The 20660-nt window shown below is 40.0% G+C and overlaps 2 protein-coding genes across 5 annotated transcripts; both read left to right on the top strand.

Annotated features, from left to right (window-relative positions):
- Positions 1-57: 57 nt before the first annotated feature.
- MGC147172 (uncharacterized protein mgc147172) lies at positions 58-6234 on the top strand. Of its 4 annotated transcripts, none has more exons than XM_012957326.2 (5): positions 58-126; positions 1770-2741; positions 3515-3661; positions 4699-4835; positions 5890-6234. In XM_012957326.2, the coding sequence occupies exons 2-5, from the start codon at positions 1817-1819 to the stop codon at positions 6049-6051; spliced, it is 1371 nt and encodes a 456-aa protein (XP_012812780.2). In that variant the 5' UTR covers positions 58-126; positions 1770-1816; the 3' UTR covers positions 6052-6234. The 4 variants fall into 4 exon arrangements, with proteins under 4 accessions (XP_012812780.2, XP_012812779.2, XP_012812781.2 ...); XM_012957325.3 differs by lacking the exon at positions 58-126 and adding an exon at positions 635-725; XM_012957327.3 differs by lacking the exon at positions 58-126 and adding an exon at positions 735-965.
- A 4804-nt stretch (positions 6235-11038) lies between these two features.
- On the top strand, positions 11039-14849 carry prss3 (serine protease 3). Its single transcript, NM_001004941.1, is given in 5 exon segments — positions 11039-11115; positions 11418-11577; positions 12268-12530; positions 13440-13576; positions 14333-14849. Coding segments are annotated over 5 exon segments (750 nt in total). The 5' UTR covers positions 11039-11075; the 3' UTR covers positions 14483-14849.
- Positions 14850-20660: the final 5811 nt, after the last annotated feature.

Here is a 20660-nt window from a genome sequence, read left to right as displayed (position 1 = left end):
TTATTCTGGATATATTAGAAACTCTGACCTCCTGCTCTATGTCTTGTATAGGATTTCTTTCAGCCTCTCACATATAAATCATCATGCGCAGTGAACATTCAACCAACCTCACAAGCATCTGGAGAGGTGAGTGAGAGAGTTGGGAGACTCATGAAAATTTCAGGAGAGTTGACAGATTTGTGAATAATAATGGAAAAATGATTTGTATTTCCAGAGGATCTAAACCCCCAAAAATTATAGCTCTAAATGTACTCAGGGTGTTTCTCTGAGCACTTTTGCCATTTACATTTATTTTTTATGTTTTATGTTTCTGCAAGAATTGCAGTTTTAGACTGCTAATAGCAGGCCTTTGACTCAACTGAGATTTAGCAACCCAAGGGTTAACTGAATGCAAGAAGTGCATAGACACTGTTGGCCTTTAAAGAGAGTTAGAAATAAGCATATCAGCATAAACTGTCTAAAACTGCTAATATCTCAGAAACCACTTTAAGTAGAAATATAAATTTCAGTTTATTTTTTTTTATCTCTTTTATGTAGCGCTAGGATTAGGAGTTATGGTATACACAGAATATAATTTATTTATACATAGTAGTCCAATGAAACTTTCTTTATGAGCGTTAATCACCCTGCCTTGGCTTCACCTGATACTTATTAAAACCAATTACCATTGGAAAAGATCAATGTGAAGCGTGAAGGAAGTCAGACACAAGGCTGAGTGCAGCAAGGTAAGGTGCATCGCAGTTGCCTGTAATGAGCCACCAATGCCAGTTTTGTCTGTACTTAGAATTGTTTGTTTGTTTTTTTTATCATTTCCCATATGATATACAGCCTGTTAGAGATTCTACACATATTAATGTATTAGTGATTCAGTTCCTCATTTCTTTGTAGGTTATTGGCCTTCTATAGCAGCCACTATAGGCAAGCCATTACCATAGGTTCTCTTGTGACACAAATACTATATATAGGTATGGGATCTGTTATGTGGAAACCTGTTATTCAAAAAGCTTAGATGTATGGGTCATGCCCTTTACATGTACTTAATGCATGTACGGTTGCTATGGTTAGACCCTAGCAACCGGATAGCTGCAGACGTTCCGAACTGCATAACTGCTGAACAAAAAGCTAAATAATTCAAAAGCCACATATAATGACTAATTAGTAACTGCCTCGAAATTTCACTGCATCATACTAAACTTAATTTAAAGGTAAACTACCCATTAAAGGGATGGTGTTCATGCCCAAGCATTCAGGATAACTATTCCATAGGAATGTGTGATAAACACTATCACTCACTCACTGAGAGGGCTGTGCAGCCCCCTGTTATATTCCTTGCAATGCTTTTTACTTTGATAAGCACACATCATGCAGTGTATACTCTGTTTAGGACTGTATTTTTGCATCTCTGCAACTCCATGTGGAATATTATTTTTAGTACTTGCCTTTAGTTAGACTGTTGTGCGAAATGCACTGTGTAGGGCAGTCACTGAACCCCTAAATTAAGGACTACACAGAGCTAACGGGTATATTTTTAAAGGTGTATTTTCTCTAACTCCATATTCCAAAAAACCTTACTGTATGAATATGGCAATTTTGTACACAAACAATTTTATGTAAAACCGCCTATTCAAGGAGATTGGGCCCCTTTCATTCTAATGTACTAGTGAGTCTTAGAGGTTTAGTGGAGCACTGTTATCACAGGATCAGAATAAGGACATGAAAGTACAGCTGCCTGTGCAGATTGTTACACTGTGTTTCTGATTTTATTCTAGGTACTGGTATCTGTTGTGAATAATCGACACGACACGAGCCACCATACATGCCTATGCAGATGCCTGACCAGGAAAATACATCTCTGTCGACACAGACTCCTATATCTATGCAGATACCTACATTTGGGTCACCCACTTTGCCCTCTTCAGGGCCTGCCCCTATGCCCACCCTAGAAATTGCCTGTATACCCACTCAAGGGCCCGCCATTCTGCCAGTGCAGGGGCCCGATTCATTGTCAACACAGCTGCCTGCATCTGTACCCATGCAGGTTCCTGTATCTAAAGTGACTCAAGTGCCAACATTCATGTCCTTGCAGACACAAACAAATGTGGCCACGCAGATATTCAAATCTGTGCTAGAGCAGGTATCTGGTCAGTTAACTACAAATCTTCTTACTCAGACACCGCCATCTCTCCCCATGCCTTTGCCTTATCAGGTAACTACATCAACAACTACAGAGGAACCTACATCCTTGAAGATGCCTGCAGAAGTGCCTACATCTGGGAATGTGGAAACATTAATGCAGGTCCCTGTACCCTCTCACAAACCTTACTCTGTGCCCCATCAGGTCTCTACCTCTGTGCCACCATCTTGTCAGGAAAGCATGTCTATTATTGTGGAGCCAGTTACTTCTCTTCACTTGCAAGTACCTGCTGAGGAGCCTACATCTAGGAACATGTATGTACCCTCGCAGGTCCCTGTGCCTTCACAGGCCGACAACATTGTAATCACACAGGAACCTACATCTGTGCACTTGCAAGAATCTACGTATGGGTCCACAGAAGCACCTGTTCTGATGGCTACATCTTCGCCTGTGCAAATGTCTAAATCTGTGCAGGTAACCGAGCCTACACCTGTTGTGACACAGCAGCCTATATCTGTGCATGTACAGACGGCGAAATCACAAAACTGTATGCAAAAACCATTAGGAGTTACACAGATGCCAGTGCGCCTTCAGTCAGTACCTCCAGGTGGGCAGCTATGCATTCACAAATTTGAAAATCTTCCATATTATTTGCTAAGTGTTGTTGGAAAAGGACAATAATGTGTTTTCGACCCCTCAATACACTGTACAAATCAATGGAAGCAAAAACAAAATCCCCATCAGTCAGTTCAGGCTCACTTGGGTAAAGAGAATTCTTCTACCTCTAAAAAAGAATTACCGTTGCACCCTTGCTTTAATACAGCTGATTATTTACCAGTTCGTAACTTCATATTCCCTTCCTGCTAAAAAGTTATCCAATCCATATTTGATCCCCCTTGAGCCCTTGTAATAAAGAAACCCTTCCAAACTGGTTAGTTTATACCTTTTCCTCAAGTCGGGTGAATGCCCTCTTGTCACCAATCCAATGGAAAAAAATGTCCCACTATGTAATTACAAGGTTATTTGTCTGTTCATTGTAAGCCCTCAATGGTGACCTTATAGTGTGGCTCCACATGTCAAAATGGCAACTAGTAAGGGCTTCAGCACAGTGTTTAGTATAATTTCCAAGACACTATCTAAACGTGGCCCTACTAGGGCTGATAAAAGGAGTTGGCAGCTTATTGGCCTGTGTATGGGGCCCTTTGTTGGGCCTGCTCACTGATATCTGGATAAAAATCAACCAAATGTTGATCAGGCAGATTTGAAAATCTGTTGAGGCACACAAACTCCTTGCAAAATGTTATAGAATTCCCTTTTCGTAGCAACTTTGCCATTGGTTTTCACTAGCTGTTGTTTCTCACCTTTCTTTTCTCCTGACAGTGGTTACGCAGCCGTATCCTCAAGCCACAACTGGCAGTATGGGTAACGTACAGAACACTTTCCCTGGGACTAGCTGGAAGCAGAAGCCATATGTTCCTGTTTCATGGACTACTGACTTTTTTAATTGTTTTGCTGATCTTAAGACATGTAAGAACAAGCTGGGTGTATGGACTTTACTTATAATGTGGTGCATTTCCCAGTATGGTCAGTCCAAAAGATAAATTTTTGCACTTTTTTTACATGAGAATCTTGTGAAAATGGGAATGCTATTTTTATATAATTTCATTAGGCACAAGTGGGGGTCATTTTGGTGTTAAAGTAAAACATGCCAAAAAGGGCCAAAACTTACTAGTTGTGCTCTGGGTCTAACAACCATGATGGGCCCCAGGTGCTCTCAGTGGATTCTGGCCTTGCAGAAATGACTAATATAATTTCGTGAAAATAAGAAACATTCTAAATATAATCAGTTAATACTGAAATATTCAAGTTATATTTCAGCATCCCCCTCTCGGCAATCTGCCTCTGCTTTCTGATGCAGTTTCTAAAGGCACAGAAGCTGCACTTTCCTAGGCAAAGGGAACCAACACCAATTAAAATCTATCCCCTGCATGAAGAGAGAGTGCTGAGATTACCATAAAACAAAGTTTATAATTCAATTGTCATTTTCTGCAACTCCTACAATCTCCACTTGGGTGCTATCAAACTTCCTAGGCCCAGAGCACACCTAATGGTTTTACCCATTTTTAGCATGTTTTATTTTCCACAGTAAAAACATACCATCAAAATTTCCATGATATGAAGCTATTATTGTCATGTTGGTGATAGTTCCCCTTTAAATAACTTCTGTTGAGTGACTGGTTGTCCATAACTGGTCTAATGTGAATTCCAGGGGAATTCCAGCCCTTTAATAAAGGCATAAATAATACAAGATCCACTCCTCCTGCTGTAGGAAACAGACCACTGGCTGCTTATAGTGATGCACACACCCAGCCTTAAGTTCAATGGCACACATGGCATTTTTGAGCCTCTGACCTGGGGCAAGAAAACAAAAGCTGTTTTTACTGTACCAGCACTGGGCTTGTAATCTATACTGATATATTAAAATTCCAACTTGTACACTAGAAACGTGTCTAAATGGGACTTGTACTATGTACCTTGTAGCTAACGCTTTCCCTTTTTCCTAGGCTTGCTGGGGACAGTCTGTCCGTGTATAATGCCCTGCTACCTCTCTAAACTCTTTAATGAGACTTGCTTTCTTGGATTCTTACCGGGGGCCATGTGTTCTATGCGAACTGGAATACGTGAGCGCCACAAAATTCAAGTGAGTCTTTTGCATGAATCAAATAAACTTGAATTGTGCTGTTCCGAGCTTGATTTTATGCCGGCAGCCCCTTCCCTACCGGGTGACATGTTGCCTATACAGGTGCCCTTTGATGAGTTCTAAAGCATTTATTATGGATATACCAAATCCAAGAATTGGTTTGGCCAAACGATAAAATGTATGTGACATTTTTTTGTTTACAGACAATGCATTGTTTTTAAATTCTCTTGAATATTAAATTCAGCCAAACCATTTGTGGAGGATTTGGTGTAACCGAAACCAACACTGGATTCTGTGCATCCTGAAAGGATGTCCGTGATGAGTGGGGCAGGGGTCCCTAACCTTTCTTACTCATGAGCCAAATGCAAAAAGACTTGGAGAGCAACACAAGCATAATAAGTTCATGGAGGAGCCAAATAAGGGCTAAGATTGGCTATTAGGGGCCTCTATGCACACTATCAGATTACAGGGGGCTTTATTTGGTAGTAAATTTAAAGATACCTACCTGGTTGGGGATCACTGAACTAGGGAATTACAGGGCTATAATTGATCTAGGTTGGAAGGAACTGGAGGAGTTTAAGTTGGTTATTATGGGTTTTAATTTGGTTGCCTATTAGGAGGGATGGAGACAAAAGGGTTTACATGAGGAAAGATGTGAAGGGGTTGTCCACTTTTACCTTGAACAGTTCTGGCCCCCTCCCCAGAGCAAGGGAGTAGGGGGGTGGTATAAGTGTTGAGTTTCAGTGAAAGGGGTTTGGGGTTCACCTGGGGGGGAAGCTGAAGTGTAGGGCATAATAGGGGGGTAGGGATATGAATTGCAGGGTGTAAATAGGGTTAGGCCTGGACCTAAGTGATGGAAGGGGCATGAGTTATGGAGGAAAGACGTTCCTAGGAGTGACAACAGCCAGGCTCCTCACTCTTGGTTATAAGTATTGGCAGCCCTAAGCGGCTATCTGTGGTTACAAGAAAGTAAATTTTTAAATACTATATAAATGTAATTGAAAATTTTAATTGAAAGAGATACAAATATGTAACAAGAATTTCTCCTACACAGGGTTCCCTCCTGCAAGATTACGGTGCCATCTGCTGCTGCCCTCTTTGTGCAACCTGCCAAGTGGCTCGGGAGATAAAAAACCGCAAAAGGTTACCCTCTGGAAACCCCACGCCAAATTATTACGCCCATTTTTACCCATATCAACAAAGCCACTGGGGATAACCATAAGATCTGCTGTCTTCTATCTAGCTTTATTTTACAAATATTTATGTATTTTTAAATAATTAAATAGATTTATAATAAAATATAAAAACCGTTTAACTAATGAAATGGCAAGATTATTTTAAATGGTTGTATCTCTTGTTCTCTGAACAAATAAATTTATAAGCTCTTTGTGAGCCCTAATCCTTGGTCTGGAACTCATTTGTTATATCACTGCATGTATTAGTGCCATAAGTGACATAAATATGGAGCTCAATTGGAGTAAAGTGCTCTTTTATACCAAATAATCCTCAAATGACAAAGTCACAATCGTATGAATGATAATATTATTTCAAACTTCTTTGCAAACAGTGCTTTTATGCCACTAACTACAAAGCTCCCGGTGAGTAGCGCTCGTAGGTTAGAGCGGAATGACAGGGATAGACAGCGCGGCTTGGTTACCATAGCAACCCGCATTTATGTTGGGCACTAAAGTTTAGCAATCTATGGTTCCCTCTTTCTTCCTAAGATTTTGTCTTCCCGATATTGATAGCAGTTACAAGTAGTTTGCTCTTTTGATAGTCGTTATATTTTCTTTTATTCTTGAAACACACTCGTAACTCACAGTGTGCGAGTTATAGTTCGACCACACGGGACAGCCTTCTCCATTCTGGATCTAGTTTTTACTTACCTGTTTCTTTCTTCTCCGATCCTTGGCTTGGTACTCTGGATAGATGCTGCTCTTTACACAATATTCTTAATTTCGGTATGTAGATAAGTTTATATGTTTTTACTTTAACATTTGCACTGGCGATTGGTGATTGGTCAGACACTCAATGACGTCATGAACTACAGTTTGGCGCCAAACTTGGTTTAAGAGGGTTTGTAAATGTTTTTGTTCACTTTGAGAAAGGCTGTGGATACGGCCGAAACGTTAGTTTGACGTGTTTCCATCAATAAAGATTTTCAATTGTTGCACTAAGTCCTGTGAGTGCGGCATCTGCTTTGGACTGATAATATTATTTTATATGTCTCCCTATGCGAGAATGGTTTTGCCAGTTTTACTCCATCTTTCTGAATTTTACTTTAACTCCAGCAAAATGGAAAACGTGCACCAATTTTATCAGATTGTATTATATTCCATAAGTTTGGTACACCAAATTCATTAAACTGACAGTTCAACTCCAAAGTTTATAAAACAAAATGGAATAAGACTTCAAATTCAGTTTACTGCAGTTCCCCCCCCAATTGATGGAGGCTACATGTGGCGGTTACATGTGGCACTTACATGTGGTTACATGTGGCTTAGTGCACTGATAATGACTGTACTATTTCTAGCAGCTGTGCACCTCCAGAATAAAGACTAGAGGGAGTGCTGCAATTCCTTTTTTTTGTTTTATGTACAAACTGTAGCCTAAAATGCTTCTAGAACTCTTTACAGAACTCTTTACAAATGTACCTTAAGGGGCTGATTTACTAAGACACAAATTCGAATCCGAATTGGAAAAATTCCGATTGGGAAAATGAACATTTTGCGACTTGTTCGTATTTTTTGCGATTTTTTTTCGGCGCCTTTACGACTTTTCGAAAATTGTCGCGACTTTTTCGTTACCAATACGATTTGCGCGAAAAAACGCGAGTTTTTCGTAGCCATTACGATTCGCTCTTATCTTGTCGCAACTTTTTCGTATTGAGCGCTCGTAAGCGGCGGGCGAAACTTTCAGACTTAGCATAATTTTGGAAGCCTCCCATAGGACTCAATGGCACCCTGCAGCTCCAACCCGGCCCAAGGAAAGTCTCCCATAGGACTCAATGGCACCCTGCAGCTCCAACCCGGCCCAAGGAAAGTCTCCCATAGGGCTCAATGGCACTCTGCAGCTCCAACCTGGCCCAAGAAAAGTCACCATACTGAAGCTTGAATGAATCCGAACGCTACGAAAAAATCGCCAGATTTTGCGCAACATTCGGAATGGCAACGAAAAAGTCGCGATAATTTTCCGAAAAATTGCCAAATACCGATTATTACGAAAAAAACGCAATCGGACGCATTTGGCCCGTTCGTGGGTTAGTAAATGTGCCCCTAAGTCTCTGGAGTTCCCCTGCTCTTTTCACTACTGCTTCTGATTAAAGTGTAAGTACAACCTGGTCTACAATTATATTGGGTTAATTTAATGTAGCAATCTTTTTTTAGTAGACTTTACATATGATGATCCAAAGTACAGAAAGATCCTTTACCAGGTTCTGAGCTTTCTGGATAACAGGTCCCATACCTTATATAATCTTAAATGTAAAGGGACAAAATATAGTTAGAGAAAGGGGTAAGATGCAGAAATCACAGTGGCAGGCCCTTAATCTGCTGTGAACATTTCTTTTTTCATTCTCCTATAACTCAGTTTATTACCTATTTGAGTGCTTAGTCAACTGACTCACAGCCAACTAATTACAGTATTAAATGGAAATATCTCTAGTTAGATGCAGTTTAGTAATGGAAATTGTAGCTGCTGTATAGGCCTAATAAAATAGCAGTTTCCAAGAATCTCTCGGAAAGGTAAATGGAACACTGGCACTGCCCTCAGAATGACTGATTACAATGACCAGTTGTTTGCTTTTTGCTGGCTATCCATCATGCTCTCATCATGTGGTATCAGTTGTACCGCTACCTTTTTGTAGGAAAAAGTATGGTTTAAAATTGAGAAACTTGATAAAAAGTGAGCTATGACAAAGGTTCAAATTGGAACGCATTGAACCCCACAGTAAAGGACTGATATTAGCTGCCCACTAGGCCTCTCTTAGCAGTTTGTTGGCAGGTGTATTTGGCCCAAATGAACTCCTGCATCACTGATATTGAATTTTATAGCTTTAAAAATCCCTTTGGATAAAAACGGCATCAATTGCCCTATGTAATCCATGCCTGACAGTTATGTCTAGGTCTGATATTTGGTTGGGTTAGCCTGATTTGGTCAGCCACGTATGGTTAGCTTTACATTTTAATAATATAAAATGTGGCATGCAATTAATGATTGTTATATTATGGATTATCTGGGTACACTTTGCTAATAATCCAGTGCATTACAGAAGCTAGCAAGGTTTGTGGACTTTTACAGTCAGAGTAGGCTTGTGATTCGTTTTTTGGTATTAAGGACAAAGAAAATAGAAAAAACAATAATGCCAGTTCAATATATGTTATATGAATGTGTCAGCTCAAATTGTGAATTGTATTCACATATTGTTATGGTCATTTAATGAGACCTAATGAGACAGAACAACAAGTTGTTTTTTTTTTTACTGGCTTGTTGGATATCGTCTTATTTTTCATTATTAAGACTCCTGTTTCATGGGACTGTAATAGGAGTTGAATATTGCCCTTGCTTATCCTAAATCATTTATTCTGTGGTTGGAGGAAGAGTTTAGGCACAATCACACTAGAGCAATGTTTGTACGCTCAATTCTACAATTGTCATCTCTAAAAATGAATAACTTCCATAGGGGACTTTGTTTAGGTAGGCAGCATGTGTCCTTGATCCGGTGCTGCTATGTGAATTGTAACGTCTTTGTCTACCCTGGCACTTAATGCAGGTACTAGAGAAGATTAGGGGTCATTATACCTGCTTGTCTAGGTACTGGTATGGTTATCCGGAATCCGGTTATCCAGAAAGTTCCGAATTAAAGAAAGGTCATCTCCCATACACTCCATTATAAGCAAATAATTCAAAAAATTCAAAAGCATATAAGTTTTAAAAATGATTTCCTTTTTCTCTGTATTAATAAAACAGTACCTGTACTTGGTCCTGACTACGATATAACTAATCTGTATTGGAGGCAAAACAATTAGCTTTGGTTTATTTAATGTTTAAATGATTTTCAGTAGACTTATAGCAGTGCTGTCCAACTTCTGTGGTACCGAGGGCCAGAATTTTTCCGGCCTACGTGGTGGAGGGCCGATAATGGAAGCCAGTTTTGACCACTCCCCTTTTTAAACCACACCGACTTGAAACCACACCCATGTTATCACATGACCATACGCAATGGTACAGCAAAAGCCTGCCATACTCTGCCTTCCCTATGCTCCCTGTGTGTGCCATATTCTACCTGCCCTACCCTGCCTGTGTGTGCCATACTCTGCCTGCCCTATGCTGCCTGTGTGTGCCATACTCAGCCTGCCCTACCCTGCCTGTATGTGCCATACTCTGCTGCCCTACCCTGCCCAGTGATGGCGCACACAGGCAGCATACAGTGAAACAATGCTGGCACTGCTCCTACAGTCTGCACAATAACTATATATTAAAAAAACTTTTTAATTGCAGTACCACCTCAGTATATGTTCTTTTTGTAGTGTGCAGGGTTTATTTGTGGGTTTCTACTGCTCTGAGGTGTGAACAGGGGAACAATGGGGGTGATTACAGCCTGAGCCTGAGGTGTGAACAGTGCATTGGTTGAACAATGCAGGGATTAAAAGGTGTGAACAACACAGGGGATTGCATTTTTAAACAATACAGGGGGATTACAGCCTGAATCTGAGGTGAGAACCATGCAGGGGGCCAGTTAATCTCAGTACTGATACCATTTAAAGCTTTCACAAGAGTAAGCCATCAAAGCAGCCAGACAGGTGGGGGGCCACAGAGAGGGGGGTCGCGGGCCGCCAGTTGGACAGCACTGACTTATAGTATGGATATCCAAATTACAGAAAGGGCCCTTATCCAGAAAACCTAAGTTCCAAGCATTCTAGATTACAGGCCCCATACATGTAAATGCATCAGAGTAAAAATGCTACAGATTTTTAATGAATACTTTTTGCTATTGGAAAAGGCAGGAGATCTCTATTGTAAATAATGACAAGCCAGACTTTGACCTGGATCACTTAAACATAATTTTCATGAGGTGTGTGCCATGGCTTGTGAACCTACAGGTGTCTGGAGATGGTCCATGGAAAGGAACCAGCTGTTCGGTTTGTGTTGATTTTCTGCCTATAAATGGGCTTCTCCTTCTAATGAACAGTCCTTTCAATCCAGTCAAGCTAGTGACTGACACCCTCAAAAATACCCACCATGATTCCATTCTGGGCTATGATGTTCCTAGCAGTTGCAGGTAAAAAGCTGATGTTGGTGGGTCCACTGGTCTGTGTATCTTACATATTGTATTGTAATAATAATGACATTAACAGAAAAAAGAGTTCATGCAGTTTTTAATACAATGCAAGGCTTGATTCTAATACTTCACACATTTGGAATGTAAAGGAATGCTGTTATTTTGGAGTCTAGTGATTTCAATTCTAGATCTGAAGGATACAGTTTAATACTGTTTGTGATAAAAATCCTACCTCTATTTAATGAATTCCCAGCTCTGTGCAAATCCCCTGGCTTTGTTTATAAGATATTGTTTGTTACCAGCTGCTGGTCCCCTGGATGATTCCCGGATTGTTGGCGGATACGAGTGCGCCCCTCATTCCAAGCCTTGGCAGGTGCACTTGAACTACAAAGGGAGCTTCTTTTGTGGGGGGTCATTAATTGCGCCAAGGTGGATTGTTTCTGCTGCCCACTGCTACTTGCTGTAAGTAAAGGACTATCCTGCTGTAAATGAAAGACAATGTTTTTTTTCCTCAAATAACCTCTGTTGAAAAGACATTGCAATATACAGGTAAAGGACCCGTTATCCAGAATGCTTGGGACCAAGAGTATTCCGGATAAGGGGTCTTTCGATAATTTGGATCTCCATACCTTAAGTCTATTAAAAATTCAATAAAACATTAATTAAACCCAATAGGATTGTTTTGCATCCAGTAAGGATTATTTATATCTTAGTTGGGATCAAGTACAAGGTACTGTTTTATTATTACAGAGAAAAAGGAAATCAGTTTTAAAATTCTAAATTATTTGAGACTATGGGAGACGGGCTTTCCGTAATTCGGAGCTTTCTGGATAACAGGTTTCCAAATACCTTTACTGAATAAGTTTACTGAGTCTTTAAAAAAATGGTATCTGATACCCTTATCCCACCCATAGACTGTAATCTATGAGAGAACAGCGCCCATACATTCCTTGTGGCTGGCTTTGAGAGTCATTATATAATATATCCCAGCAATTTCATAGAGTAGAGTCTGTTAATAGGTTATACGTTTTGGTCGGTTTTGTTTGTACTTAATCAGCACCAGATTGTCTTTCCTTTATTCCATTTTTTTTTGTTTTTATATCCATTAGAAGACAACTTATCCTTGACTTGCTATTTCTTCCTTTCACACAGACCCAAGTACGTGGTGGCTCACATTGGCATGCACGATGTTTCCAAGGCAGAAGGAACCGTACAGATAATCCAGGTGGAGAAATCCTTTCAGCACTATAAATACAACAGCAGCAGCATTGACAATGACATTATGTTGATTAAATTAGCAGAACCAGCTCAGTTCAATCACTATGTTCAACCCATCCCATTGGCACATAGCTGCCCAATAAAAGGAACTACGTGCGTTGTGTCTGGCTATGGGAATATGCGTCCAGGTTTCTTTGGTAAGTAACTATTCTTGTTAGTACAAAAATATGGAATAAAAGGGATTAGGGCAATGCATTCAAGATAATGGAAGAAAATATACAGTAATATAGCAGTAAGCATCAGTAACAATTTGTCAGTTAGAGACTACAGAGTGCTTTAGTTTGGGAGAAAATATTAAAAATTAGAACACGAATGAGGGGTTTAAGCTTCCCTCTGTGGTCCAAAATGTAGCTCACAACAAGTTGCAGATACATGAAAGCATTGTTGCATTTGCCACAAACCTCGCCTAATTTATCTTCAGACTGTGCCGCTTTCCTAGCTGTTTGGGATGCCCTACTGGGGTCACCACAATAGTTTTGGAACCGATATTGAATGAATGTTGATTGCAGTGGGATCAGTGTCAGACTGGGGTGTCTGGGGCCCACCGAGTATATCAGCCCCCCCCGACCCCAGTCATGAACCTTCCCCCCAAGGGGGCCCTGCAGGGCTGCACTTACTTAATCAGCTGGGACCCCCTGCTGTCAGTGAGCTGCAGACTTGGTAGAGGGGGGCGGGAGCTTGAGTGCCTGTATCTTCTTTCTGCAACAAATCTTTCTGGATGCTCATTTGTCACTTTAGTCCTGTTAGAGCTGTACAGGGATTGGATTGGTGAAGTTTGAACTTCTCCATCCCATCCAATCCCCACGCGGCTTTACCGGGACTTCATCTTGTTAGAAGAAAAAACATGCAGGCACCAGAGTTAACACCCTCAATTTTGAAGTCAGCTCACAGCAGGAGGGCCTGTGACTCCCCCCCATAGCGGGCCCTGGTAGCGGGGCTTGGTGGACAGGGCCAACCAGGTTTTCTCCTGGAGTCCTGCCAGCCTAGTCAGACACTGAGTGAGATGTGGTGTGAAGTACACTGAGCAGATGTCATGCTTCTTGCAGGAGAGTTCCCTGACAGATTGCAATGTTTGGATCTGCCTGTTCTGCCTGAAGACAGCTGCAAATCTTCCTATGGTGATGATATTACTAACAACATGTTCTGTGCCGGCTTCCAGGAAGGTGGCAAAGATTCCTGCCAGGCAAGTATACAAACTAATCCATACAGCAGTTTTGACAGGATACTGGTACAGGTATGGGATCTGTTATCCAGAATGCTCGGGACCTGGGGTCTTCCGGGTAAGGGGTGTTTCCGTAGTTTGCATCTCCTTGCTTTAAGTTCACTAAAAAATCATTTAAACATTAAATAAACCCAATAGTACTGTTTTCAATCCATTAGTTATATCTTAGTTTGGATGAAGTTCAACATACTATGGAGAAAAAGGAAGTCATTTCTAGAAATTAGAATCATTTCTTTAAAATGGAGTCTATGGGAGATGGCCTTTCCTTAATTCGGAACTTTCTGGAAAATGGGTTTCCAGATAACGGATCCTTTACCTGTATCTGCCATTGTACAATTTAGCACCTATATTAGTATTAGCAGCCCCTTGTGTTATTCTGGATGGTTTTAGTCAAAAGGTTATGTTCTCATGATGTACATTTGCATTTTATTCCAAAATATTTCATAGCACAACATCAATACAATGGTTACAAAAACCTTTTTTGAGAAACATTTGCTTCCAATATTATTATGCTAATGGAAATCGATTATATAGGTATATATACATATAAATAAATATAAATAGAAGGAAAAATCAGCATTATTTGTATGTTTGCCCATGCACCCTGGCATTTATACCTTATCAGTGTGCAGAGAAGGTATAGGGCAATTTATAAATAAGTATGTATGTAAAAATATAATAGTTCTACTCATTTTAATTTTTGTCCTTTTTTATTAGGGAGACTCTGGTGGGCCACTGGTTTGTGATGGAGAACTCTTCGGGGTGGTATCATGGGGATATGGCTGCGCCACGAAAGGATATCCAGGAGTGTACACTAAAGTCTGTCATTATATAGACTGGGTGAATGACATTATGGAGGACCACTAAGAAGCTCAGCACATTGTATTCTCAGTTTAGAATGCAATTTAGGTTGTACCCCTAGTCTGCAGAAACCTCAACCACTGCCCTTCCATCCTTCCATTTGGGGTCTGTGATTTATGACTGTTCCATCTAAATCAGGACAAATGGAAGGGGGTTATGAGGATGCCATAACTATTTAGCAATGTTATTTTGCTATCTATATAAGGGTTTGTTTCTTCATCTGCTGAATAGAGTCCCCAGCCATTCAATTGCTGCAGTATATAATGATCTAACTAAATATATAAATAAATAAATAAATATATATATATATATATATATAATGTTGTTGTACTGTGGGTGCAATTTAAACAATAATAAATAAAAATCAACCTGATGCATCAATTTTATGTGCAAATTATATTTTTTCTAGTTATTGCCCTAGAGCCATAACATCCTTCAGTGGTACAATATATATAACCTGTAACCGCATCTGTGGCTATCCCATTACATTTCTGTCGGTGGGATTTAGAGGAGTAGGTATTTACATGGTAATGTGGTTGTTGCAATAAGTAGAAGGCATTTTTATCAAGGAATTCCCTTATTACAAAAAGAGCCAAGATTAACCCGTTCTGTGCCTTATGGTATCTAAAGGTGTATTTACAATAGCACCTGTCCCACCTCCATTCAGAGGGAATACACAATGCATCTGTAACTCTACTGTGCCTTAAGGTGACCAGATTTCAGCTGCAGATTCTGGTTCTTTAGAGACTGATTCGGCAGCTTATTTGGCCATATGTGGGAACCCTTGATGGGCCTACGCGACCGATATCTGGCATAAAATTTGGCAGATGTCGATCGGGCAGGTTTGATTTTTCCCCTACATCTCTCCAACAGGTCCTATTCCCATCATTGTAATCCCAACCGTTGACCCTTGGACCAAATGATTGGATTACTCTGACATCACCCCCCTTAGGTGGGCATATCGGTGAAAAGATCCGCCCGTTTGGCAAGATCTTATAGTGTTTGGTCACCTTTATATTTTAAAGGAAATGTCTTTAAATAAGAGATCTTTGTGCTTTTCCCATAGTGAGTTGCATCCAATCCCACTTTTATTAAAGGTATTTGAGTCTAACTGCACTCTGGGCACTTTCGTATAGTCCTTCCTGTTTTTGTATATATTCCTTCCTGCGCCAATTGTTTTGTGTGTTTTGGAGCTACTGTCACCTCTTGACCAGGCGGTAGTTACAGGGTTCCTTCAGCGGTCCTGGGTCAATAGACACAGTGCACTTGCGCTGGGACACTTAGGTGCGGATGTAAATTGCTGGCTGAACTCCAGAACTGACCTGAGTGAACACTGGAATTAATGCCAGGCAGACTGCACACAGTATTATGCACACAGTGACACATGAATTCTTGAAAAACCAAATGCATCGTGGGAAAAAAAGGCAATTACATCTGAAAGTGCACTGTGCCCACTGCATTCTGCTTTGTATCCTTACTATACATATTCCTTCTTTAGTTTAGCCGAGATGGCAATGCTTCTGTGATGCAGAAGGCAAAACTGACACAGACTAATATAAACCCCTTATGAATAAACCAAGTGAATTTCAGTAAACAGCAGTGGAGAGTCTTTGAACTTACATTTCTGAACATGTCCGTATGTCCAGATGGAGGGCACTGTGGTGCAATAAGTTCCATATGCCCTGAAAGCCTTACATTAAAGTCTACTTTATCATAGACGGGTGGTAAGGAAAGGAATAGATCAGGCAAAGAGCAATACAGGGCATTTGCAGGGCTGCTCCTTGTATCAACCATGTATAAGGGGGCAGATGTCGTGAAGGCATGAGTTTTTAGAGAACTGGATTTTTTAGAGACTTTTTGAAAATCAATGTCGCAATGCATTTCTCCAGGATACTTCAACAGAAACTGCAAAATATACAAATTATTGTTAGAAACAGAACAGTCAGAGACCCGTATACTTCTTCTAAATAATTTATGGGCAAAGGAAAACAATATACCACAAAACATTAAACAGCATACCTTGATTGGTGCAACAATAAAGGTGCGGAAACCTAATTGTATCAGATATAAGCTCTTCAGCTCCCCATACAGCCTACAACCTCTTATACAAAACTTCCCCCACAGTATTGATAGACAAACATTCCGACATTGGGGAACATATCAAAACAAACCAACACTATTGATTTTATACATAATAATAGAGTGATAACTCTAGCTACAGTGTAAAAGAGATGGGATATTTACCCATGGGACACTTTATTAACAGTATGATATGCAACCAAGAACGGTCACAACAAACATGGTGGTGGAAAATCCTAATCAAACCACTAGACATTATAAAAACTAATATGTCCTAATATCTACAAACCTATGTCTATAAACACCTACTTTCAGACAATATAACATTAACCCCCAGTCACAGATCTGCATGGGAAAAGGAGTTACAATTATCCCTGACAGAAGAAGGTTGATACACAACATACAACTCAGTCCACAAGACTTTCTATTGCATCCAAATTATAAATAGTTATCCAGGTGGTACTACACACCAGTGAGACTGAAGAAACTGTTCCTAGGCACATCCAATCTATGTTGGCATTGCCTTTTCGGAAGAAGGCACCTACACTCAAGGCTATCACACTAGTTTTTACTCAAACTAAGTTGCCATTTACTAATGGTCGGATATTTTATTCTTCCGATTCGGATTTTTTAAGTCGCCAAAAAAAGATGCAGTTTTTTTGAGATTAACTATGCGACAGAACTGTGTCAATTCCAAATCTGAAAATACGCCATCTAAAATTTGTCGAGATCATGTAGAAGTCAATGGCAGATTCCCCATCCCTGGAACATCTTTCTTTGCTTCGAATTGTTGAGGTTATCGTGCAACAAGTAAAAAAACTTACTCCTTTCATGACTTTTTCCCACATGTGGTTTTTCAGTTCAGACTTTTTGATCAACGTCAGACTTTCATGGAAATAAGTTTATTAGAATTTTTTTTTTTCTAAATTGAGAACAATAACAGTTTTAGTAAATCTTCCTCTACTTCTTTGCCACAACATAAAGACAGACAAAGTGATCAAAAACAGATAATTAATAAATATGCTTCAGGCAGCAAAGGCCATGAAAAGTGGAAAGGGTGGAAAAGTGCTGAACCTCCAACATATCAGGACTGGGTCAAACCTATAGAAGAGGTGAGAAAAATATAATACATAATACTGAATTGTGGATGCCGTGGATAACTTATTTCCATTTGAAAGAGGTATCTCTACATATAGAAAATATATTATAATCATATACTACAGTATATACCATATTAGTACAACAGAGAGAACATTAGGAGCAGAATGAAGCTCTTACCTGTAATACTGTGCAAATGTGTGATACTGTGCTTAACCACAAACTACTTACCGTATATACTCGAGTATAAGCCGATCCAAATATAAGCCGAGATACCTAATTTACCTAAGAAAACTGGAAAAACTTATTGACTCGAGTATAAGCCTAGGGTGGGAAATGCAGCTGCTACTGCTAAGTTTCAATAATCAAAATAAATACCAATAAAATTACATTAAATGAGGCATCAGTAGGGTATATGGTTTTAAATATTTATTTCAAAGAAAAACAGTAAACTAGCTCTGTAAGTGGAGAAGAGGGTCAACAAAAACAACATGGTATCAACGATACCTTAAGAGTACTACCCCTTAGCTCAATCAGCAGCCAAGCAAAAACACAAAGAGTTAAAATCCTTCAAAACTATATATAGTTTATATAGAACATAAAGTGCAATATCTAGTGCAGAATGGGACACGTGAGGATGGTAGATAAAGATGAATATGGGAGTGGGTCAGGGCACTGGAGGGTCTGGTTGCGGGGGGCCTAAATTGCACACAAAGGACAGAGGGTGCTAGTCTGGAGGGACCCATGGCACCCGACTCGAGTATAAGCCAAGGGTGACTTTTTCAGCACATTTCGGGTGCTGAAAAACTAGGCTTATACTCGAGTATATACAGTATTTGGAACTGTTAAAATGAAATAGACTGATACGAGTTAGATGGGACTACATATTCTCCTGCTCTTATTTTAATGTTAAATTAGTATATACATATGTAAGCCGATGTATTTTGTGAATGGATACATAGATATGTTCTATGCAGAGAATCCTCTGTCTTTCTTTGTTACCCCCCACCCATTTTCGTTCTGTATCTTTATGAAAAAATAATAAATAAAGAATTTTAAAGAAAAATACATTTAGAATTCTGTGCTGGTTATATGATATCAGTTACAATGTGCAGCACCTTTCTGCCCCAGGATGACCAGTATTTTACAGGGAGGTAGACACCAAGCACTGGGCTCCTGAATCATGTTACTCAATGGGGGAAAAAAACAACTTGCAAAGTTGCAAGGGGCATGCACGTGAAAACCTTAGCCCATGGGCCCACTCTCCACTTTTTCATTCACTTCTTACTTCTTCTATATATTTAATTGCTTTGTTCCCATAGAAAAATAAGTAATGACCATGAATTAGGTCAAATGGCTAGAAGCAGGAGGGCTCACTGACCTGGGCCCATCGGGAATTTTCCTAGTGTCCCTGTGGGCCAGTCCGACACTGCGTGGACACCATATCCCACTGCTTGTATGTGTATATGGAGGGTGCAAGTTGCCTTTCTCGGTATTGATGCTCCTGGGGTGTAATTATTACGAATCTGCCTAGCTACGCATAGCAATGCTGGCTACATATTTGGCTTTTCTCTGGCATGTTTGCTTTAAAGATCCAAATGCAGTTGCATCCAGTATGATTGCTGAAAGCTAAGAATGGGGTTATCTATCAACCCCCACTTCCCATTTGCATTCACTTACATCAATACAACTAATCCTGCTTTTTTCTGGTTCTGGTAAAGTGCCATCATAGGCAACGCTCCCTGCCCCACTCACATATGGCAAGTTGGCTAAATGAGATCTTTACATTGCAATATTTATTTAGAATGTAGCAATCTCCCTCAATAATTCCTGTAATATTCTCATATGTCTAGCTGAAATGACATACAATATACTGTGCCCATAAGATCAGATCAGAAATCACACCCAATGTATACTGATGCTCTTGTGAGTAGTCAGATCCGACTGAATGGGAGCAGTTATTTGCCCATCACTTGATGCAAGAGCCACAAAGTGCTTTAATAAATGTGCCACTCTGTGTTGTAGTTCTCTCTGCACTGGTGGGCTCTTCGTAATGAGAAGCATAGAGGAAAAATAGACTGCTTAGCAGGCAATGAATTGAAAAAACGCTATATCTTTAACTTCAGGGTCATGTGATTTGTGATTAAATGTCCCACAGAATAATACACTCCAAATTAAATTAATGATGCTACATAGTTAATAAGGTAGCCTAAGATATTGACTCTGGTCAAGGTTCAGTAATGTTTAATTACCTTAAAGGAAAATTGAGTCATGAATATTTTTCACTTTTTCCAATGCCCCATTTGCAGAGATAAACAGAACGTTGGCATTAGTTCACAGAATGTTTTCAGTCCCAGGCCAAAATGACATTCTGTTGTTCTCTCACTGTTACAGATAGAACTGCTATTCCGGTGATTTCCTTTTGTTTCTTCTTCTGGAGCCCATCCCAACTGTGTCTCTTTGTGTTACACCTTAAACCTCCCCTTGACAGATTTACTAATCCACAAACGGTCCGAAGGCGTCCAAATGTGTTTTTTCGTAATGATCTGTATTTTTGCGACTTTTTCGTATGTTCCGCAACTTTTTCGTTGCCGTCGCAACTTTTTTCGTATAATTCCCACGACTTTTTCATTGCCATTGCGAAAAAATCAGATTGTTTTTTTCGCCATTTACAATCGGTCAATACGAAAAAATCGCAACAAATACGCGAAATCACGTCAGTGACAAAAAAGTCGCTAAATTTTTGGTTCCAATACGATTTTTTCCCTTTCGGGATTCGGATTTGGGGATTAGTAACTCTGTCTCTGTCTGACAGAACAATAGTTTTTTTTTTTTTTAAATAAAAGCTCACGCCAATGGGAGCCCCTGGTGCAGGCAGCCATGTTGTGACACTCGTATGTGCATTATGAGCGGGTGCCACAAATTGCTCATTATACTCATGCGTGTGATGTAGGAGGGTGAATCACATCCACTACTTCTACAGCAGGTACATGTGCATGATGAGCGA

This window comes from Xenopus tropicalis, chromosome 7 (genome assembly GCF_000004195.4).
Source record: "Xenopus tropicalis strain Nigerian chromosome 7, UCB_Xtro_10.0, whole genome shotgun sequence".
In the NCBI taxonomy this organism is placed as follows: domain Eukaryota; kingdom Metazoa; phylum Chordata; class Amphibia; order Anura; family Pipidae; genus Xenopus; species Xenopus tropicalis.
Note: the sequence above shows the minus strand (reverse complement) of the source record. Positions and strands in the feature narration are given on the sequence as shown.

Excerpts from the sequence above, each read along its gene's own strand:
- MGC147172 (XM_012957326.2), top strand. The coding sequence starts at position 1,817 with ATGCCTATGCAGATGCCTGACCAGGAAAATACATCTCTGTCGACACAG. Across the intron at positions 2,742-3,514 it reads CCTTCAGTCAGTACCTCCAG|TGGTTACGCAGCCGTATCCT; the intron begins GTGGGCAGCTAT and ends TTCTCCTGACAG. Across the intron at positions 4,836-5,889 it reads GTGAGCGCCACAAAATTCAA|GGTTCCCTCCTGCAAGATTA; the intron begins GTGAGTCTTTTG and ends TCTCCTACACAG.